Here is a 24,047-nt window from a genome sequence, read left to right as displayed (position 1 = left end):
CTGTCAACATTTAATAGCAAGGGTGAATAAAAATGAAATTTTTGAGAGCTAAAATTTATTTCAGTTTAGGTCTTTTGTTCCTCTCCGGTACCATCTAGACAATTTTTTACACTGTAACTGCATGAGTATCCTTCCTCTATCCTTCCTTTCATATTCAGCCACCTTCATGAAGACATGTATCTAGTCAGCATTGTTAAGGAACTGATCTCCTCAGCACTTGATGTCACTAATACACAGTGTGACTTTCCTGGCACATGAACTTAAACAACACTTTGTGACTAAGGCCTTGGCTAAGAGTAAAAAAACTACTAGTTAAAATGCTCATCTACAATGATTAACATGGAAACCTGCAACATCTGAGCACTGGCAAGACTGCTATGCAGGTTGAGAAAATATCATGTTAAGATATGCAGCATCTCAATGCAACATAAAGACTCCTGCTTGATACTGTTTCTAGCACCTGCTGAAGAAACCAGTGTGTCTTGGCAAGAATGAAGAAGGTGATCTGGTTGAGGTCCTGTCCACAGTGTGTTGTGAAACAAACCTTTGAAATGTATTTTACCATTTTATCTTAATGAAAGCAGGCCTCCAAAACAGAAAGCAGAGAGATTATCTTAATACTTCCTGAACACTTCAACCTTCAAGAATATATGTTTTCTTTTGTCATGGGGAAAATTATCTTGGAGAGCTTTGTTTTATTATGACCAATTCAGACAGGTGCTTTTCCTTGTAAGGTTCTTGGAAAATAAAAACCTTAGCCAAGAAAAAAGAAAACTGAATTCAAGGGATTTCATTTTTAAAAGAATGCTGTATTATGTTAGTTCAAGTCACTAGATTCACACCAGCATGACAGTAGAAAGCATGAGTTTTCTGAGATTGTGGAAATCCCTTCCAAATGATCTGAATCCAGAGAGACAGGACAGTGCCATCATCCATCTGTTCCACTCTCCCATGAGCAAGACAGCTGCAGTGGCCAGTAGATACCTTGATAGTGACCCCAATCAAAGTGTATCTTCGCTTGCTGCCATCGCAGACAGGGACAGTGGAGAGCGCAGATGAGATGTGTCCCATGAGCTGTGCTATCAGTGACACTGTAGGCTCATTATTGAGTCCCACTTCAGTCATGTGTTTTTGAGCTTTCCCTTTCCTGCTGGTCTGGAAGAAGTCATTTGTCACGAGGCAGGTGGCACAACATAATCAAGAATGCTAAGTGCTAATATAAGCCTGTTCCTTTCCATGTGAAAAAAAAAAACGCAAACAAATAAACCAGTAACTTTGTTACTTGCAAGTACAACATTATATGAATTTACACATTTTTAACAGCAGAAAAAACCCCCCAGCAAACTATCAGCTCATAAAATTAGCAGTACTCATACATACTTTTTGGTACAACAGAGATGTACAAGTCTGACCAAAATTTCAAAGTGAAGCAAAACAAATTAAAATGGGTTATATGGAAGGAAGTAAAATTATGAAAAGGTCAATCTAAAAAGAGATACAGCCCTTTAAAAATACAGAACACTTGACTTTGTATTAGCCTCTATCAAGCTAATGATGTTGCCAGTCAGCTCTAATATTCCTATTTACATAAGTGACCTTTCTTAAATCACTGCAAACATTGTCCCATTTCAGAATCTAGGTCGTTTATTATTGCATGTAGCTAAAAGGCCAGACTTTACGTTTAAGTCATCATTACCAGAGCAAGTGAGGTTACATGACTGTGTTACAACTATTACTATTGTGTTTCATGTTTTAGGACAGCAACACTGCTGTCCACGCTGAGACTAAAATAAGAGATAGAGTAGGTCCTTACATAGGGAAAGGTCAAGCAGTCCAAATCAGCCTTGTCCAATCTTGCTCAATGTTCTCCACCGGTCTTTCAACATGACACTTGTTCGGTTGTTGAAGTTACCATGGGCCAAAATTTTAGCCCAGTTACCCACTCCGAACTCCCTCACTCCTGATTTCAGCTCCAAGTCTTCTTGGCAAGTCCATCGCTAGGGCAAGAACAGAGAAAGGTATTACTGTAAGAGGTAACCTTATAGTAAATATGAAAGCAAGTTTTCAAACAGTTCTCTAGTTATTACAGAGTATGATGTGAGAGGGATTTTTTTTGAGCACCATATCTTGAAATGAGAGATAAATGATAAATTTTTAACTGAATCTGTAGAGCTTTATGAGGGCTCCCAAAGGGGACCTGTGTAAATAAAGCCTTTGGTTAATTGGAATAACTGGATCAGAAGTAAAAAATGTTTATACAACATTACAAGAGCCATAAGAACTGTAAATGGCTGAATCTGAAGGCCTAAAATTTATAGGTTGGTGGAATAAAAGAAAGGTTGGTTTCCCAGAGTATGTATAAAACCTCCTCCTAATAAGTAACAGATCACTTCCAACTACCAAATGGATAAATGGTGTTGGCTGTAAAGCAGAAGGGAACATTAGAGAATCATGTTAATGGCTCACCTTTACAACTGAAATCCTCAAAATTGTGAAGAACTGGGCAGAAAGGGAAATGCAGGTGCAAAGGAATAGCCTCAAAGCCAACTAGTAGATCTGGTAAGTGCAAGGAAGTGTGAATAACAGGGGAACAAACATCACTTAACTCTGAAAATAATGTACCCAGTGGAAATGTAAATCTTATGGCTGCTGTCTTTACACAAATGCATACCCTCCTGCTTGTGCACAAGGGAGGATGAGCAGGAATACCCAGCCAGTATGACTGTCAGTGGCACAAAAAGTCTATGTGTTAAATGCCACATCCACAGACATAGGAAGAAAAAATAAATGACATGGAATCCTTCTGGGATCTTTAAAAGATTCCGCTCTTGTAAACAACATCAATTCAGTCTCTGGGAATGGGCTAAGTGACAATTTTGAGTACTATTCTGCATGGTTCCACCCTTCTGTTGAATTTAAACCTTTAGAAGTAGCAGCAGCACTCAGACATGAAAGGGGGTGTCTCTGAGGGGGAAGGAGCTTGGATAACATTCAGCCTCAAAACTGTATCAGATCAAGACTGTATCCTGGCTATTCTCCAAAAAGTGCAAGCTGAGGTGTGTAAAGACCAAACATCACATCTCAAAGCTGGATTGCTTAATGCAAATATCAGGGCCTCTTCAGTAAACTCTGAACACTGACAAACCTCACTAAGTAGTGAAAAAATTACAAGTAATACTAGTTCGACTGTATTTCTGAACAGTTAGGAACCTAAAACTTCTCTAAAGTAGTCTACCCTTTATCAAAAATACTTCCTTTTTCCAATTCTTCCTGTTCCACAGATCTTTTGCAACATTAGCAGTGAATAGCTTTTTTTTTTTACTATTATTAAAAGGCCAGAGATTCCATTGGAATCATGTAGTTCATCTCATTTCAGAGCATGCCAGAAAACTTTCCTAAATAAAATCTTTATTCAAGTAACACAGTTGTGCTTGACCTACAGCACCAGATAATTCAAATACTTCCATCAACAGAGACAATCACAACCCTTGTTACTTGCAGTGATTAACTATATTTGCTGTTAAAAGGGCTGTTTTTAGCTTGTTTTGATTCTGAATTGCTTATATTGAGCTTTTTTAAAAAATAAATTTTTTCCATTTACCATATAAATAAGGGGCCTGCTTTACAGGTAAATCAGGGACTGACTCATTTTCTTTTCACTGAGGAACTGCACAGAGCAGTAACTTGCCCCTTGCCCCACTGACTGACAAGCTCTCTGTCCTTTCTGGGACAGAATTTATGTAGAGTCCAGCTTTGCATTGTTACAGGACTGGTTGAAAGCCTGGCCATAATGCAGCACTATGCTTGAGCTCACATCAGCACAGTGCCTGGTCCACAGCAGCGTGACATCTGGCCAGCTCAGAACACCAGCAGAGCAAGCTTGAGTTTGCCAGGCAGAATGTGGAGACATTCCCTCACATATCTATAGATCGTGTTATTCCTTACAGTCAGTTCTATTTTAGTAACCGGTCTTCCTTTATGCATTATGGGACTCTGCTCTAGAGTTTTCTCCTTCAGCTGTAAATATATGGGGTTTTTTTCCATACAAGTCTGACTAAATTCTTAACACCCAGATTTTCAGACACATTGTTTAATTTAAATAAACTGCCATCCAGATTTTAGACAACTCAAAGGATTTGCCATATACTTACTGTATGTAAAATTGAGTACAAACAGTTCCCTAAATTCTGTGACACTTGCATCCCCTAATTTAGGAATGAGAAAATAAAGTACGTGTCCATTCAACTGCAGATTGTTCTATGCAGCTAACTGAAAACACTGCAATGAAAGGCTGAAAATGGGCACTGAACCATTGCAATGAAATGCCATGTACAAAACAAGAGCAAACAATGCCAACATTGAATGAGGGACTACATGGAAAAGGAAGTTCTAGAAGTCAACAGCTCTGACATTCATTGCATTCTTTCATGCATATGGACAATTTTATAACCCAGATGATTAAGCAGAGGAGCAGATTTATTGTTTAAAAGGCCAATTACCATTGCTTTCTATAAAACTTTTATGAGGTTTCAGTGGCAGGGAGTAAGGCATAAATATCACAGATGGAGCAAAGGCCTACAACTTTTTTAAGTGTTGAAAGAAACAGTTCTGAATCTCAAGTTTCATTTAAGTTCTTTTAAAATTTTCAATGCCACTGTCAGATGCAGTTCCCGCAATTTTAGTCTTTATATTTCAATTAAGGTTCAACTATAACAACATAATTAAGCAAACAACTTCTATTTTTTTCTAACAAGATGTGTGTGTAAGCCCTAGACCTAGACACAGTGCTTGTAGGTGACCCCATAACAGACTAGCTCAGCATAAAAATATGTGAATACAAAGCTTTCATTAGCTCTGTGTCTTTGTGGTCCAAATAGTTTAATTCTTGATGTTGAAAACAAGCTTGATGGAAGTGTTCATGCTTACCAGCAACTGGCTAACAAGGTACCTATCCAAGTATATGCTGGAATAAAGTAATTATGTCTTTGAAGGCAAAATCCAAATCCAGTAAGTGCTGCTTGGTTTTTTTTTTTTTTTTTTAAAGGGAACTGGTTGTATCTGCAAGTTTAAAGAGGTTGTCAGTAATTTAACTATTCCTGAGATTTGTGAGAAAGTGAAAAACTGTTTATAGGGGCTTGAACTTCAAGAATAAATGAGGTCTCATTAGGACCTCAACCAGTTTGAGGATAGCATGTAACTGAAGATTTAACCAGTACTTCAACTTAAAGAAATAGGAGTAAGTACAATTCTCCTCTAGAAAAAAAAACCAAAAAAAAACCAAACAGAAGCAGATTTGGTCTTCCCTATTATATGGAAAATGAAATATCAAAATGAACACCAGAAAAATGAAACAGCTCACATCAAAATGGATGTACACTGCACTTTATACTTGCACTATTATCTAAACAGAAAGACTCCACATTGTTTCCTAAGAAATATTATGAAGAGGAATCCAACAATGGCAATACATTTATTTAATGTTAATTTCTTCAGTTATCATGATAAAGTGCTGAACACTTATGAAGGAAAATTGGCTATAAATAAAAATTAGCTTGAAAGACCCCAACATCAAATCAACTTCAAATTGCATTCTATTAAGGCATACATTTCTATACTTCCCACCAATAGGGAATTCTAGCATTAGTGAACACAGCAGGGTTATTTTCAAGTAATTCAATGAAGTAGGCTTACCCATGAAGAGAACACAAAAGACCATTTGAAATGTAGCATTATAAGAAGACCCTACCATTTCGTTTATAAAAACTAGAGTAGCTTCTCAAGTAAGTATGTTTTTACCGCACATAAACAAAGTATTGAATTACAAAATAGCTAAATCTTTAACCTTCTAAGCTGGAAAACAAGTAGCCTCTGATATTTGCCCAAAATTCTCACAGGCAAATGACATCCTGAATTCTTTAATCCAAACCGTGGAAAGAATTTTTTATTTCAAACTAAGCTTTGGTAACAGTGTATTTCAACAAATATAAAAGGCTTGGAAGCATTAGCATCAATACTTGAGACAGCAAAAAATATGTTTTATTTCCTGTCTTTAAAAATAAAAGGACTGTAACCATTTCAGGAACTGTAGCACTTGAGTTATCTACAGAATCTTAAATATAAGCACTAGATTTAAAAGTTAGATTAAATAAAGCTGAGAAAAAAATTCTGTGCAGTGCAGATTCATTTTACCTCAATGTAGAGGAGAGAGTAGGTACAAACCTGTCTTTTTCGGCTACAAGCCAAAGAAACTCCATTTTTTTCCACATTTTTCATGTTGTTAAGACCTAGAAGACAGTTAATATACATCCAGAACAATGAGGAGTCAACATCAAGGCAGGAGTTTTGCATTCTACCATTTACACATGACAAGAATGTACACTATTTTGAGATGCTTTGACTGACTGGGAAAATTTCAGAGTCTGTTAACATATAAATATACATTTATATATGAATACACATGAATCTTGCCATAGTTCAAGGGCTTCAAAAAATAGGCTATTCAAAAAACCCACTGTATTTTCTATACAATAGAGCTCACAGAAGAATTATATTTTAAACACTTACGTAAAAATTGGTACATCATAATAAAACATTTCATTTTGGTAAAAACATTTTTACTATATGCACTGCTCTCATTTTACATAGAGAGAATGGGAAGTAACAACCAGTCAGAGCTATGATTCTTGGTACACAAATCCTTCATTTCCAAGTACGTGTATCAGGTTTTAACTGTGGAAAGCATTCAAGGCATCTTAAGAGTTTGTCCTTCCATGTACAACATGGCCACATGCAGGAACTAGATCATCTCTCTGTGGTAAGAGGGTGTTATTCATCTTAAGAGCTTACTTATAAGTATGGTATTATCTGTCTTGTTAGGTTTTTAAGAAGTAATACTAGGAAAATGCACACACATCCTAACTTTGTGCACTTTACAGTACAATTTGTTTTTCCAATCAGCTAATTTCTTTAGTTCCTTCCCAGTCAAGTTATCTAGCACAGAATTCAGAAAGAAATTAATTTCAGTACTCCTCCGGCAGCTTTCTTTTGCACAGAATACCTGAGTCTCATAAACCAACCAAGCTAACCAGAAAATAGTGAATGATTTTGCAAAATTAATTGCTAGAGAACCTTACCCACTTCTCAGCATCCTAAATACGGCAACCACCAAACCTGCATTTGTACAGGAACCACACGCAACTTGGAGTGTTTTTATCTGCCACAACCAGTTTTGCATTAACCCAGTCACATTGGATAGCAGTCAAAAGTAAGTGTTTGACGTGACTGTTTTGAAAGTAATACTCACTCTGAAGAACTCTGCTCTCTTTGGGTTTCTGTCCCAAATGTCTCCTGCAAAGAACACAGATCTGAAGTAAAAACACAAAGAACTTGATGAAAAGTCTATGACCAAGAGCAACAACATTTTTTACCTTAGTATGGGGTTTTTTATGTCTCCGGATGACTGACTTGTGATACACTGTTCCTCTTTTATCAATCTTAAAAAAAAAAAAGACAAAAAAAAAAAATCTATTTCCTAGGCAGCAACTTGCCATTTATATGATTCAACAATATTTAAATGAAAAACTTCTCTACAGAAACAGTGGCATACCATCAATAACTGCATCAATGCATTCACCTTCTTAACTTTGCCTCCTTATACCTGGAGGAGAAATACAAAACCACAGAATCTGCTGAGTTGGAAGGGATGCACAAGGATCACCGAGTTCAGCTTTTAGCCTTGCACAGGCATCCCCAGGAGTCACACCATGTGCCTGAGACCATTGTGTAAATGCTTCTTGAACTCTTGTGGTGCTACGACCACTTCCTTGGGTAGCCTGTTCCCAAGACACTACACATTTAAGATGCAAGGCATTTTGCACATCTATTTTTTCATTACAAATTATTTCCATAGGTTTTTTGAATGAGTCTTTCATCATGTCTCTCAGATGTAATTGTGTCAGGAGTTGCCCTTCTAAAAAAACAAATTAAAAAAATCTTATGACTTGTCTTCCTCTATACTGTCTGTGTCAGCCAATTTGCTTAACTAAATGATGTCAAGTACAAAATGAAGAAATACAGACTCTATCCCAGCTAAAGACTGCAACTTATTCTCCCTGAAAAACAAGTGGTGAGAAACCTAGAATATTAGCATTTTCCAAAATAATAATGTAATTGTTCTGAACGTTTGTACTGTCAGGATCATGAAGCAACATAACTATTTCCCTTCATACTAGTATCATTAAGGGGTCAGCTGTAAGGAAAATGAAACAGACTGATTCCATTTCCTTATTCTTTTTCTTCTTGAGATGATCTGTAGCCTGAAATTAGAACTAAAAGGAGTTCAATCAAGCACTTATAAAGAGAAGTCTTTTTATGCTTTTATTATTATAGACTGACAGCTGTTTAAATTGCAAATTGTGCAACATCACAAATAATTAAACTTAATGACAAGCTATTTGATATAAATGCCAAAAGTAACAACCACAGAAGAGCACAAATTTAAAAAAAAATAGGGAATGTGCTTGTAGCTAATTTTCTATTGGACAGCAGTTTGGAATTTAACATCCTTCCTTCTACCTATTCTTTGTTCTACAAGTTTCATGTTACTATCCAAGCACATCCCTTAGCAGTATAATACTTAATACAAACCTTTGCTTTGTTTCCAAATCACTTTTGTCATTTTCATTGACTTCCAGAGGTCTGTTTTGCCATGCTGTTGCTTCCAACCCTTTAGACGCCACCTGTTTTGTGGCTTCCTGTGCGAGATGGAATTGATATCTTAAAATTAAAGCCAGACAGTACCTAGATAGGAGTTTGCACTAAGATTAATATATATACTTTTTATTAGGACTAACAGTGCTTATTTCACAGACCTTTCAGAGGTAATAACATTAAACTAAGTAGTTTCAAAACAACTTTAGCATGTTAAGTTGAAATCCATAAAGACCTTTATCAATTAGTAACTTGGAGAAATTTTAGTCATAGCTGCAATTGATTTTTATATGGAAACAAAGAAATACAATGAATACTTGCATAATGACTGAACTTATAAATGTGTGAAGTAAACTGCAGAGCTTAACTAAGGCTACAAATACTATCAAAGTACTCCAAAGTCTGTTTTTTATAACTAAGTTAGAAACAAAAACTGACAGGTCTCAAGTTTATCTAGTTCTGTAGCCCATGGCAGGATAAAGCATACATGTAACACTTTGAAAAGCCCTGTCTAAGCAGACCTTAGGCTTGTAATATAACCTGTTTTGCATTGGCAAAAAACATTTCTAACATCCTGCTCAAACTTTTAGCCACAAACTAAGATTGTTTCTCCTCCATTGCTAAGAGAAAGAAGTAGTAATTCATTACTCTTTATGGAGTACCTAAAAAGGGCCTGCCTACTACACTGAATAAAGATGGGACAAACTTCTTAGCAAGGCCTGTAGTGGTAGGACAAGGGTTAATGCTTTTAAACTAAAAGAGGGTAGATTTGGACTAGATATAAGGAAGAATTTTGTTTTATTTATGATGAGTGCCAAAACATGGAACAGGCTGCCCAGCAAGGTGGTTGATGCCTGATCCCTGAAAACTTTCAAGGCCAGGTTGAATGAGGCTCTAAACAACCTGATCTAATTGAAGATGTCCCTGCTTATTGCAAGGGGATTGGACTAAACGATCTTTAGCTTCAATTGGAAGGAACATTTATTCTATGATCATACTTCTACATCTGGCACTAGAAGAAAGAGAAGAGAGATTAACAGAGCTAGAGTGTTCTTCTATAGAGAACGCAAGGTACACTGCTGGGAAATCACTGTGTGCTGTACAGAAGTGGGAATTCTTCGCAAAGCTGTCTCCTCCATGGGCCAGAATAACGGTTCAAAGAAAGATTTGCAATGTGGGTGCAGACAGTAGGACAAATGTGCAGGAAGTGGGGGTGAGTGGGGCAGTGAGGGCCTTAGGCATGCTAGTTTGGAGTTCTGAGCCTTCTCTGACACCTCCAAGCCTCCACCTTCTCTTAGACTCAAAGAAATAGCCTTGAAAAATACACTTGAAAACTGACAGTAGAGTGAAACCATTAAAAAGTATTCATTGTATTATACTTTGAATGTATTTAATAAGTTGTCTAGTCTCTCTGGTAAGAAAATGAAAAACACAGAGGAACTTCAGGATTGTTTATTTAAAATTTGCTTCTTATTACCTTTAGACGTCTGTGCTTTTGTAATTGAATAATTCAATATTCTTTTATACGAAGTAAACATAAGAGAAATTCTTTACAATCCTCCTGAAGATGAACTGAAGAAAGAATGTTGTTCATGCCAATTTTAAATCACTTTTGAGCAAGACTGTTTGTAAGAAACATTTGTATTTACAGGAAAACCGCAATAATAGTTTTCTATCTCCTAACTCCTCTGACATTCCTAAAGCTTTCAGCCAAATTACAGGTCTTGATTTTTTATTTTTAGTATGAGAAGTCATGTAGGCTTAAATAAACATTAAATATAAAGCTACTTTTTAAAGGAGTCCCATATCAGAACTGCTTCTCTTAAACGGATCTTGTTTTAATTACACTATTTTCCTAACTATTTTTCTAATCAAAACAGTCATGGGAAAAACATTCAGAGAAGATATTTTAGAGGAGTCTGGTTCCTACTAACTTTCTCCAAGACATATTAATTAAAACAAAAAGGTTGAATATAAGACAATCCAAAGGAAGGTAAAGTTTCCTTTTCATCTAATACAATAACTGAATATTGCCTAAACAACTCCCTTGAAAGAATAAATCTATTTAATTGAAGCAGGTGACTTTTTTCAAAAGTTCTGAAAATACATTCAACATACCTGTATTAAGAAGTTAGTTTCATTTTCTTTCATGAAAAGTTCAATGTAAGACTTGATTTTACTTATCAAAAGACTGTAACTGAAGTTTTGGAGAAGAGGAACATATGGATCCTTGGTTTTAATTATGGTTGCCAGCTTCACCCTTAAAGGCTAAGAAAAGCACAACTTTATACAACATAAATCCTGCAGTAAACTTGTTATCTATGCTAAACAAGAAATATAGAAAGCTAAAAATGATTATATGGTTTCCTGAATATTCCTATACAACTTCATGCTGCAGTTTGAAAGGCTTCTTAAGTCAACTAGACATAACACCAGGCATTTACCTTCTGTGCTCAGTACTGGTAAAGTGTAACTGACCAGAGATCCACATTTTCATTTCCTTTATGACTAACACTGAAAGCAGGGTTGTCAGTGGAGGAAAAACACCCATAAAAAGCCACCTGTTACTCGCTTCTCTCTTCTCATTTGCTGCCTCAAAAAGGCTGCCATTGAAAGGGGTGTACTGTGTTCAGGAAAAGGACTACTTAGTATAGCAGCATTAAGGATACATCAATACTGATAATCAGAACTTCACATTTTGTCTACCAATCACTCTGAATTTTACAGAAGCAAATATAGCCAGGAGAATTATCTTCTGTGTATAGGCTGCATTTTTATTTATTAATTTGAGTGCTATTATCTACACTTTCCAAACATCCAAATCCTCTGAATGAAAGTATATCCAAAGAGTAAGTTATACACAGGCTACTACTTACATAGAACATGTGTCCTAATATACCAATTGAAGATATAGGCAGCATTTTTAACTTCTTTTCTTTTTGCCTGCAGTCCTTCTATTGCTCTTTTCTCCCCCAGAAAATTCAGATGTGTGCACTAACTATTATATTAAAGAGATATTCACCCAAACTTGCAACTTTCTGAATGATGCAGTCAACTTCAAAGCAGGGGGTGGCCTAAGTCACGTATATTGTCTTTTCCAGGCAGAGGCATAAGAGCCTTCAGTCTGTACTACAGAAGCTAATGAGTTTTCCTTCCCTGGGATGCTTTGGTACATAGAACACTAATTATCAGAGGTGAAAAAAAGAGCCCACTGCAATAGAACTCAGCAAACTGGCTGTTAGGAGTTATGATGTCTCTACCAGCATGTTTACACTGTCTTTGCTCTGAGAGAACAGTAGTATCAAATTCCCAGAATTTGTAGTGGCATCTCCCTTCTCATATGAAGTGGGAGAGGGGATGAAGAACAACTGCTGCTAGAAGCATTTTACTCCCACAAATCATCCTGTATTTCCATTAATCTCCTAGCCAGAAATTTCCTTTTGTATTTTAAAGTGCCCAGGTGTGTGTCCCCAGACTATCTTTCTGTTAATGGCCCATCATTGTCCTGCTGCATGACTCAGAGATAACTCCCTCCAGACCATCTTCTGTTAATGAGCCTAATCAACACTTGGCCTCATGACCATTACCCCATTACCCAGAGGGAGGAACCAAGCATCCCATCGTGGATATAATCTGAGACTCTGAACACCAGAGACAACCCTTTCCATTGCATTTCCAAAGGACAGGAGCTACACAGCCACCACTGGACTTTCTGAGGAAGAGCAGACTTTTTTTTCTACAGGATCACTGCTTCAGAGGACTGCAGCCACCATTCTACCAGACTGCTACCACCACCCTGCCTCACAGGGTGTCAGGTTGTATCTTGACTCTGTCAGTTTGAACCAGTGTTTTCTCTTAGGTTTTTTTCTTTTCTTTAATTTCCCCATTAAATTGTTATTCTGACTTGGTGCCTCCCACTGGTTTGTTTTCAAACTAGTACAGTGTGAAAGTGACTGCATAGACAACAATGAGATTGAAACTATGCAGGTAGGATTTGCTAGCTTTGGAAGCCCACTCCCCTCTTTCTCCTCTGAAAATCAAGAGCTTTTAATGCAAATTAAGCAAGTTACTACCTTATCTGATTCAGAGTCTGTAAACAGCCTTTCAAGAACTTCAGCAGCTTCCTTGAAATATCTGTTTTCCATATAGACTGCTACAATCTACAAAAAAATATAATTACAAAATATGGTGAAATACTTTCCACCTGAAAAAACAGGAGAAGTACAATTCTACAGTTTTCTAAGGCTCTCAAAATTCAGATGATTATATATTTAAGGGTTACCAACACTTACCTACTTCTAACAGTTGGTTCTGAAATTAGTTCTGAAATTTATTTCAATTGATATCTTTTTTTCAGATTGGCAGCTTCTGAAACAATTGTACAAACAGGAACCACATGAGATAGAAAAAGGTCCCCTGCACAGATCTATTTGATCTGTACTAAAACTGAAAATTCAGTTCAATCTGCTCATAGCCCAAGCTTTTTGTAGAAGGGGCTCTGTTTTAGCAGGATAGAATCATAGAATGTTTAAGGTTGGAAAAGACCTTTAAAGGTGATTAAGTTCAACCATCAACCTAGCACCCACCACCATTAAACCATGTTCTCAAGTGCCATATCCACATGTTTTTTTTAAACACTTCCAGGGATAGCATCTCCACCACTTCCCTGGGCAGTCTGTTCCAATGTTGTGCAACCCTTTGTGTGAAAAAAGCATTTTCTAATACCAATCTAAACCTCCCCAGCACAACTTGAGGCCATTTCCTCTTGTCCTGTCACTAGTCATCTGGGAGAACAGACCAACCCCCACCTGGCTACAACCTCCTTTCAGGCAGTTGTAGAATGTGATAAGGCTCCCCCTGAGCTTCCCTTTCTCCAGACTAAACACTCCCAGGTTCCTCAGGTGCTCCTTGTAAAGCTTGTGCTCCAGACCCTTCAACAGCTCCATTGCCCTTCTCTGGACTTGTGCCAGCACCTCAAAGTCTTTCTTGTCCTGAGGGGACAGAACTGGACACAGGATTTGAGGTGGGGCCTCACCAGTGCTGAGTACAGAGGACAGTCACTGCCCTGGTCCTGCTGGCCACACTATTGCTGACACAGTCCAGGTGCCATTGGCCTTCTTGGCCACATGGGCACAGCTGGCTCATGTTCAGCTGCTGTTGACCACCACCCCCAGGTCCTTTCCTGCCAGGCAGCTTTCCATCTACTCACTCCCAATGAGTAGGTAGCATCCTGAAGGATTATGAGTAAGTCACACAGACCTGAATTTGAATCAAGCGACGAATATCTTCATGAAGCTTTTCCAGTTTAATTTCTTCCTTTTCAAGTAAAGTCCAGAAAGACAGAGCAGATTCCAAAGGTGAGAATCTTTGATCATTTTCAAAATGTAATCCTTAGAGGGGGAAAAAACCAAAGTACTTATAAAAATTAAAGGATAAATTTAAATAGATTACATTATTTATATGTAATAAAGTAATATATATTATACAATTTCAAATCCTTTTTCCTCAATTTTTAGGTGCTTTAAGAAACCTGAAGCAACTGTCTTCTTTTCAGAGAGACTGGTTCTTTCTACCCTTGCTAATAATGACATTACTGTTGCATTTTTCAGGGGATATTATATGTCGGCAATTATTGTTTGCTCAAAATGCCACTTGCAATAGCACTAAGTTCAGCATTAGGTATTTGGGCTGGCATTAATAATACATTAAACTTAGCATCAGATATCACAACATTTGATATTGATGCTATTAATCTTGTAATATAATCACCATGCTAAGTAGTTTTTTTTTTCCTGAGTCTATCACTATTTCCATGTCTTAAATTTTTGTTGTATTTGAAGTGCTTAAAGCGAGAGGGAAACTCAAACAGGTCTACACAGGAGTGTCACTGAAAAAGCAGAAGCAACCTTCCATACCAGAGTACTGCTGTGCCAACACCAAGGTTTGTGCAAACTCCTAGCAAAGGATCAGTGATAGGCTCTGGCAGAAATCTAGCCCAGCCAAATAATCATCCCCTCAACACTCTCAAGCAGTTTCCCAGCCTGGTCATTGCACACCTGCACAAGTGAGTGTGCCAATCTAACAGATGCAGGAGGAGCTGGCAGGTGCACAAGTGCTTTTTTCTCATGGCACTGCCAGCTTAGTTCAAGATGTTCGCTGAACTACAGCCTCACTTGTGCCTTCATTTTATGGTATCAGCAGAATGTCACTCAATAACTTATTCCTTTCACTAAGTATTTTTCATACAGAAGGTAAACAATTTATACAATACTGAAAAGAGAGAAAGTATTTTATACCCACTACAGTACATCAAACAGTGAAATTTCAAACAATATTATGTGCATATATACATATAACTAAAAAAACCCCACGTGTTTCTGTAATTATTGGCTCAATCAAGTAACCTGACACTTCATATTCTTAATTTTAATAGTGTAAAACCAAAGTATTTAGCTCTTAGATAGCTGACATCTGAAACAGCCTCCTTTGTGTGATCAGCACAGATCAAATATTTTAATAACTAGAAAAAATAGGAGAGCTGCTATATATATATATATATTAGCTTTCCATGTACATTGTGCAGCTACACCTGACGTAATACCTACTACACGCATGCAACCTTCCTCACCACACAGGTCATTCTCTACACTGATAAGATAAAAATACACAATGAAGTCATATTCTCGAGTGTTATATACAATAATATAATTTAGAGCATTATCACAAAAATTTCATAATTTGCGTATGTTGAACTATTTTAAATATTAGAATTTGATTCTCCAGCTAAACTAAATCAAGGTGACATAGGAAATTTAATTGTATAAAACAAGACTTTGTGGCATTGCTAGGCTAGAATACACTTTCTTCTTTCATGCTTATGCTTTCAAGACTGCTTCTGAAGTCTTTAAATTCCAATTAGTTTTATCAAACAGTGGGAAAAAAAAAAAAAGTTAAAGTCTTCCAGAAACTCAAACAAAATCATCTTGGCTAAATCAACAAGTTGCAAATGCAGCCAAACAGAAGATACGGTAGTGAATAAAAGCCCCAAGGACTTGCTGCCAGCTGAAAGCCTTAGTCTTCTGTAGAAAACATGGGCAATCATCCTTTTCATCAATAATCTTGCTGAGATACTTTAATCTCTAGAGTTAAATATGCAGAAAGGAATACATATCCTGAGCTTTACACTTGCAAGTATTGCTCACTAAGAGTGAGACAGTCCTTTCCAGTATATTTCTTTTGTTGATACTACCCTGACAAAAAAAGACTGCTAATTTAAGAAGTATATGGTCATTCAAACCCCATGCAGCTAAATCAGCATAGAATAACACCAGTCCTGCAGACAGCTCAGTCACATATGGAATAAAGAGTGTCCAAAAGGTGGAATTTATTCAATTTACTTATATACAGTTATATCTCTATATAAAAAGATATATAGATATGCACAGTAAAGGTTATGTGAAAGCATATCTAATACACCTCTGCAAAAGTTCATGCAAATATTTTTAAGCAAGTGAAAAAAAGAATCTTAGTATTTACCAAGGCTTTTTCCTTGTGCAGTTCTTATCAAAAGCTGACAGAGATATACTGTTTTTTTCTGATGTGGAGGTATTTGGGAGAGGCCATTAATAAGAGCTGGAAAAGAAGAGAAAAGTTAAATCAGACTTGCTCCAGCACTGCCACAGTGTGGCTAGACATACACTAGACACCGTGTTATCAGATTTCACTAAATTTCTAATTCCTTAAGAAACCAATGAAGCACACTTAACTAGTATTCTTCCATGCTAAAACAACTTAACATTTAAGAAAGAAAATATTTAAGAAGAAAATATCCTTTTCTGAAGAAGCAGCAGAATTAATCACAGGCTTATATTAATCCAATTCAAAGACCACAGTATCAAATTTAGGTTTTGTTTTGGTAAATAGGTTACTACAAAAGACAGCTGTCTGCTCCAAAGAACACTTCCATGGAATGGCCACAAACCATGAGCCACAGGCAGACTGGTAACACATGTTGCTAGAGCAACTTACAGAACTAAAAGAGTAAAAGCTACATGGAAAGCTTACTCAGAAATGTAAATTTACAAGGGAAATCCTCCTTGCAAGGTTGGAAGGTCACAAGGATTATTACATATTTTAACATGGGAGCTATCATGAGTTTATTCCCATGATGTGGGTTACTGTGAATTTCTTATGCTAATGTGCTGGACATAGTAATTCATCTTCACAGCATAATACAGAAACATTCAAAATGAAAAGTGAATCACAGAATAGCTGGGGTTCAAAGGAGCCTCTGGATATCATCTGGAACCACTGCATTCCTAGCTTTCTGCACTTGCTTCAGTTTGAATTGACCTTCTTGTTGACAGCCAATCATTATTTCTGTAGGGTCTTTGACACATTCAAGAATAATAGTTCTGTGCTTCTATGAAAAAAACACACCCACTTTCCTAATGCAATCTTATGACTGTGCTTTGCTTTTCCCAAAGACTTTTTCAATACTGACTTTATAATCTTAGCGTGCCAAACTCTTTCCTCTGTTGCTGAACAGAGTAGGAACAAGTTCAGAATTTGCTATTACTTCTTATTTCCATATGACCTTGCACTCTGTACAATTTAATTAATTGTTTCTACTAATCCAGGCCTCAGTCTTCCCAGTTCTTCTCAGAAGATAACTCCAATCTGTTTCTGCATTGGCAGTGTCTCTGCTTCCCACCTTCACAAAACTTCAGTACAATTCTCCTGCTGAGTTGGCAGTCACAAGGCCAAACATAAATATCAAGAAGCAACATATATAATACAATCTACCAGACCCCCATTCAAACTACTTTATGAAGTTATCTTTAGATTTCTTACCTCTTACCATATCCCATATCAATTTACATAGTAATCATTCTGCATGCCATTGCATTCCATTCGTTGCAGAAATTTAAACGACTCCTACTACTACATTCGAGTCAAGAATATGCACACAGACACAAAACATCCCCCAACGCTCTAACCTGGTATGCTCAGGAAAACTGCTTCTTACAGAAGAAAGCATCGTAAGTTTATCAAATTTATCTGAGACTTAGATATTTACTTCTAGTTGCCAACTACTCTCACTCTAAAGTTTCTTTCTCATTTTAAATATTATGTTTTTCCATTCAAAATTCAGTCACCAGACTTAGTTTCACCTCATCTCTGTCTGCCAGATTATAGTTCCGTGAAATATTTCTAGCACTACTGTACTGCCCCCGTGTGCGAGTGCTGCCGATACCATTCAAGCCTTCAACAGGCTCCCTGATAGCCCGGGGGTCTCCGGAACCCCCGAACGAGCTGAGCATCCTCCCAAGACTGCTGACCACGGTGGTCGGCGGGCTACGAGTGCTTTAGCACTCCCACCCTTCGGCGTGCTGGAGGCAGCTGCCGCTCAGGCCCCGCCGGACCCGCTGCCCCGGGAGCGGCTGTGCGAGAGCCCCGAGCGTCGCGGAACGCCCCGAACCGCCGCCCCTCACCCCGCGCAACGTCCCTCCATCGCCAGAACTCCGCCCCGCTCTGCTCCGCGAAGTGCCGGCACAGGCAGGAGCAGGCGAACTCCAGCATCCACTCCGCAGCCACGGCCTCCACCGCCGCCGGCGGGGCCGAACTAACGGAGCTGCTGCTGCTGCTGCTGCTGCTGCTGCCGCCGCCGCCGCCGCTGCCGCTGCTGCTGCTGCCCACCGCTCCCGGCGCGACCCCGGCCGCTGCCGCCATCTTCAAACCGCGCGCCAACGACTGTCAGACCCGACCTGCCCCGCGCTCGCAGCGCCGCAGCCAATCAGCGCAGTCTCCCCGCCGAGCTCCGCCCCGCAGCCAATCAGCGCAGTCTCCCCGCCGAGCTCCGCCCCGCAGCCAATCAGCGCAGTCTCCCCGCCGAGCTCCGCCCCGCAGCCAATCAGCGCAGTCGTCCCGCCCGACCCCGCCCTGCTCGCCGAGCCGCAACCAATCAGCGCGGACGGCGCGCCCGGGCCGGGCCGTGTCGCGGCGCGCTTGAGTCGGTCTGTAACTGGGCTTTGGGGCCCGCGGGCGGCAGTTGAGGGAGTGAGTGTTCCGGGAGGGGCGGTGGCTCTGAGAGCCGCCGTGTCCCACGCTTCCCGGGAGGGTCAAAGGCGAAACGGGCGTGTTTTCTTGCATGTGTGATAGGAAGGGCTTCTCTAAGCGCATCTTCATGTGGGTTCTGGAGAGAGGAGGCTGCTGAAGGAAGGGAGGAGGGGAGGGAGGGAGGACATAGCAGTGTTTCAGAGCCTGGAAAAACTGAAAAGTGGAAGCTTCGACTCTGCAACGAAGCCCAGGATGGAATGGGAAAAGGGACAGTGTTAGCTGGAGTGTGTCTAGCTGAAAGGGCAACCCTTTGCACATGTCAAAATGTAAAACCCAAGAAGGAAGGAGGTTGTCTGTGAAGGGCTGAATTTAAGGCAAATGCTGAAGGGCAGAACAGTTTTCCTCTCGGAGACTTGATGGACTGTCAAGCAGTGTTATGGTAGATCTGGTGAAAGGCTTTAATTTGAGCTTTACTTCACTCCAGGGAAGAACTGTGGTATCAGAGAGCAGGATGAATGAGCTGATGGGCCTTCACTGCCTCTGACTCCTGTGCTCACGCTAAATTGCACCCACAGGAATCCTGCTGTGGCATAAATAAATTGAAGTCAAAGAGACAAGAAAACACATAATTTAACATAAAAGAATCTTCTGTTAGGACAGCTATATCAATAGAATGCAAGACTTAAGTTTACACTTTGAAAGATACTTAATATTTGGCAATAATTGTAAGCTTTCAGATGTGTTTTTGCATGTGTATCTACAATAACAACTTCAAGGACATGAGTTCTTCTGACTGGACAAATTGCTCACATTTGCCAAAGTGCTTTGTAGTACTTCAGGATAATGGCAAGCCTGAAACTGTCACAGCTTCATCATGCTGCTAATAATCTCAGGAATCAAAATTCTCAGTGTTTGACATGAACCAGGTAGACATAAAAAAATGAGATTATTATGCATTGATGTTTAATTGAGCAGGCATTTTGTGAGTTTTGTAGTAGAAGCTGACAGGAAGGTGGATCAGAGCTTGAAATTACCATGATAAGCAACAGCAGGATCAGGTTGCTGAGTGTAAGCTCGGCTCAGTAATAGCAAAACCATATCTTTTATCATCCCTGTGTTCAGCACACATCCAACACACAGCTCCACACCAGCCACTGTGAAGAAAATTAACTCTAGTCCAACCAAAACAGCACAGCACCCAGCCCTGAGTGTCTTTGAGGAGCCCATAATATGTGGGCAAATGGATTTCAGGTACTGCCTATCTCTCCCCCTTGACAGATCTTTTTTAATCCCCAAAAAACCGTGCATTTTAGCATTTTAGCTATTTCAGAACAACACATACAAATTCAGGATAAAATCTTACACAGCATCAAATAAGGCAATAAAAATTACTTACCCTCTTCATCACAGCAATAATATTAAAAATATGCGGATTACTTTACTAAATTGTTTAAATCTTGGCGTTAATATTACTTTATTCTGAATTTTCTTTTTAGTGTTATTGGGAAGTAAGAGGCCCCCTCCACCTCCATTTAAATTTTTTTTTATGAAAACAAGATAAATAAATTCTTTTTTCTTTTGATAATTGGGCCATATTAAGTTCATGGAATATTTAATCTTAAAAGCAAAGAACCATTACACAAGAAACATCACATACTTAGGTGGTTAATCTATTAATATATGCTGTTATTTTTATAACTGCAGTAGAATTACAGGTGTAAAGCAGTTTTTCAAATTCGTCGATGAAAGCTCAGCAACACACCCAGTAGGTGGCCCCAGCCTAACATCTCCCTCACACCGTGGTGCTCTGGTTTGCTGGACGTTGGATTGGTGAAACGGTTCTTGCTAGAATATTCAATGCACTTATGTATCAAAAATTAGGGATCAGAATGATGGAAAAAGACTTTATTCATAACTGCCCGAAGTATAGGCTACCCTTCCGTAAAGCTGGGAACCAACTGAATGTTCAGCTGAACGTTTAATGAGATTTCACTTTGCACAAATGAAAACAAGTACATGAAGAAAGTGCCTTTTCTCACAGGTGGTGATGTACACAGAATGAAAATTTGAAGTAAAATTTAGGCCATTTAAAATGCTGTAGGGAGTAAACTCTGTGCAAGTGAGAAGCTGAGCTGGAGATTGGATCCCATTGAAAGCAAGACAAGAATCATCTGTAATTTCATTCAGTATTGCTATTGGAAAAATAATTTCTCTTGCTATTTAAATTTTAAAAATCACAAGACTCAATGAAGTTTTACAGCAGTAATATTTTAAGAATTGAATTCTACTGAGTAATAAAAGGAAGGAAGGATTTTACTGTGACCAAAGTACCAACCAGGGATTTGTAAATGCAGGTGTGGTGCCTGGCAGTGACACAGACTTTCAACTGATCTTCATCTAGTAGTTTATTTAAACCCATATTTTAATATTTAAATAAAAGTGGAAATCATAAGGAAAAAATAGTGTGTGTGACAATAATAGTGTGCTGTAGACCAGATGGTTAGAAAAAGCAAGCATCAGGGGGAAGTTGCTCAACTGGATGTGTAATTTCTTATATCTACTTGAGCTTGTTTATACACTAATTCCATAAGCTGTTGGGTACCTAGTGAATACATATGTCAGGGTATGTTTGGGTAATTGGAGCATGTATCTGTTAAGGATACAAACTTTGAATTTAGAGGTTTAGCCGTTTCAACATATTAGGGAACTAGAAAGTCCCAATAAAATGTAACATGAAATAAAGTGCATTCATGTACCCATTCATGCCATGTTTAGATGGAAACAAAGTATAGCCAGAATTATTCACTGACTTTGGATGCCTAGGATGAAGTATCTTGGACCTCATATTTCATAGTAATTCATAAGTTTAGACTGCCAATAGTCCTCTAAGAATTAAGTTCCAAGAATACTAAAAGAGGAAAGAAGGACAAGTTATCTCAGTCACTTTTGTTTAGATGAAGAGCAGGTATCCTAAAGCTCGACTTCTGACTAACTGTGGATAGCTGCAATTCCTTTAAGATCTAGAGTCTATGAAACGTTAAATTACAACAATGAGATTTTAAGACTCCACAATCCAAGCTGGGAGGATTTAAAATGGGGTATAAAAAATGAGGAAAACAGAATTAATGACAATTTTTTAAAATTATGATTGAAATTATTCCAGTACGGTCATGGATTTTATAGAGAAAGAGAAGTTTGAATTTTTCTGGGCAATACTCAAATTCCTTAATGTAGCAAATCTTTTGCAAGTGCTGCCTCATTCACTGTGTTAGATGACTCTTCTACAGCAAATGAGGGATTGGCTACCTCACATTTAGCTTCTTCAACACAAACTGTTCATATATTCCTAGATCCAAGTGAGACAGGGATCTTCTTGAAAAAACCCTCTCATTAAATGACCTGAAAAGGTATTCATACAGCTGAGCTGAATTAACATTATAAAAGCAATCTCAGATATTTCTGATCTCCTGCATGAGTCACTGATGTTCTCTTAATGCAGCCTTTCTTTTGCATGATTTTTTTTGGATGTGAAATCACAAGGAAGCAAATACAGAATTAAATTTACAAAGATTTCTTGTTGTTGCTGGATCATTCCAGATTTTCAAACACTAATTGTAAAGAATGGAATTCAATATTATAACTGGTGTTAACTACTCCAGCCAAGGGCAATTCACTATTTTAATATTACAGCTTGTTTCAGTGACACTAGTGGGTCTCAGCTCCTTTCCTACTTGAGCATACTTCAGAAAATACTATGCAGAAGTGTGACTGGTTTAGTGTTAGAATACATCAGACATTAATTTAAATTTTTAGTTCATTTTTTACCTTTGACTTAATAATTCTTTAAATTCATGCTTGCATATTTCATAAGTTCAACTGCACAACAAATAAAGAAAAAATGCGGATCTTTTCTTTCAATACTGTACTGGCTCAGTGTGACATGTAACCTCCCCAGCTATTTTTCTTGGTTCCTATCACAATATTTGTATATATGTCTGTATTACTTTTCTTTTGTCCTTTATCTTATTAAAAATACAACTTTAAAAAAAAAAAATTATCAGTCCTATTTTTAAAAATTACTTGTAGTTATACGTCATGCTAATAACTCCGTGTGTGTTGACTGCTTTACCAAAAAAAAACCAACATAGGCAAAACCCTGCCACTGTACAGAAGAAATAAAAAGAAAATCCTTGGAAAGATAATGGAACTGCTAATATGAAACTAATAAATAAATAATTAGAAGTGAATAGCAGAATTAATGCATATTCATTTGTGTTTATGGAAAGTAATCTGTATTGGGTCTGGCTGAGATAGGGTTCATTTTCCCACAGTGCTGTACTTTCTATTGGTAGCTGGAAAGGTACTGATAACACACCAGTGTTTCGGCTACTTCTGAGCTGCACAAGCTTTCATTTTTCTTTTTTTGCTTTGGTAAACTGCCTTTTATCAAGCTAGTAGTTGTTTCCCATCTTATTTTCTCTCCCCTGTCACTCTTAGAGTGATAGCTTGGTGAGCACCTGGCATCCAGCCAAGGACAACACAATATACAGTCCTATCAAACCATCTTCACATTATATTTTCTGTAATACTGGTTGCTTAAAGGATGAAGAAAATTGGGATTTAGAGGTCTGTTGAAGCTGTAGACTTTGACAAAGTTTTACACCACTGCAAATCAAATCTGTTTTGTTTTGCAATGTTAGAACAAAATAAGTTGGGGTTTTTTTCATCCTGCAGAGCTACTAGAATGAGCCTTATTAGCAAGCCTTTGTTCTGTGGCATAATATTGGCTAGGGACTTTCTTTTGACTGCAGAGAAGATATTGTTGTTCCTGGCAGCAAGTGGCAAGTGCATGCAGTGGTTGGGCTGAGACCTCCCTACGTGCCACTACGTATACAGTAAGTTTTTATTGAGAGGGTGATAAGGTTGTCCAGAGAGGCTGTGGATGCCCCACCTGTGGAAGTGTTAAGGCCAGGCTGAATGGGGCTCGGAGCAACCTGGCCTAGTGAAAGGTGTCCCTATCCATGGCAGCTGTTGAACCAGGTGGTTGCTCATGGTCCCTTCTAACCCGAGCCGTTCTATGATTCCGTGACTATCAAGTGTTGGGTATCAGGTGCCCTCCACAGTAGGGTCCCACCAGGGACTTGGGAGTTGGGCATGATCAAGCTTGGAACTTTGTGGGGGCACTGCCAAGCAACCTGACAAACATTCCATAAACGTTCCACTGCAGTTGGTCAGGTAGCATCTCCTGCTTGTGGCTTGTTTCAAAGACTGCACAGGAG

General features: G+C 38.4%; 1 protein-coding gene across 4 annotated transcripts; it reads right to left on the bottom strand.

Moving 5' to 3' along the window:
- Positions 1 to 195: 195 nt before the first annotated feature.
- TERF1 (telomeric repeat binding factor 1) lies at positions 196 to 18,459 on the bottom strand. 4 transcript variants are annotated; one of them, XM_032127492.1, is made up of 11 exons: positions 18,204 to 18,459; positions 16,246 to 16,341; positions 13,969 to 14,099; positions 12,783 to 12,869; positions 10,828 to 10,977; positions 8,647 to 8,753; positions 7,428 to 7,493; positions 7,304 to 7,347; positions 6,220 to 6,284; positions 1,814 to 1,997; positions 196 to 1,230 (listed from the first exon to the last, which is right to left on the bottom strand). In XM_032127492.1, the coding sequence occupies exons 1-10, from the start codon at positions 18,439 to 18,441 to the stop codon at positions 1,839 to 1,841; spliced, it is 1,143 nt and encodes a 380-aa protein (XP_031983383.1). In that variant the 5' UTR covers positions 18,442 to 18,459; the 3' UTR covers positions 196 to 1,230; positions 1,814 to 1,838. The 4 variants fall into 4 exon arrangements, with proteins under 4 accessions (XP_031983383.1, XP_031983376.1, XP_031983389.1 ...); XM_032127485.1 differs by lacking the exon at positions 196 to 1,230 and having other exon boundaries at positions 1,744 to 1,997; XM_032127498.1 differs by lacking the exons at positions 196 to 1,230; positions 7,428 to 7,493 and having other exon boundaries at positions 1,744 to 1,997.
- Between the last annotated feature and the right edge of the window lie 5,588 nt (positions 18,460 to 24,047).

This window comes from Corvus moneduloides, chromosome 1, assembly GCF_009650955.1.
Source record: "Corvus moneduloides isolate bCorMon1 chromosome 1, bCorMon1.pri, whole genome shotgun sequence".
In the NCBI taxonomy this organism is placed as follows: domain Eukaryota; kingdom Metazoa; phylum Chordata; class Aves; order Passeriformes; family Corvidae; genus Corvus; species Corvus moneduloides.
The sequence above is the reverse complement of the archived record's forward strand: the minus strand, read 5'-3'. Positions and strand labels throughout refer to the sequence as shown.

Bases quoted from the DNA above. Each gene is read 5' to 3' on its own strand.
- TERF1 (XM_032127492.1), bottom strand. From the start codon at position 18,441: ATGGCGGCAGCGGCCGGGGTCGCGCCGGGAGCGGTGGGCAGCAGCAGC. The intron at 8,754-10,827 runs GTATGTTGAATG...CATCTCGCACAG, and splicing joins AAACTAACTTCTTAATACAG to GAAGCCACAAAACAGGTGGC. The intron at 1,998-6,219 runs GTTTGTACCTAC...TTCTTGCCCTAG, and splicing joins CTTGTAGCCGAAAAAGACAG to CGATGGACTTGCCAAGAAGA.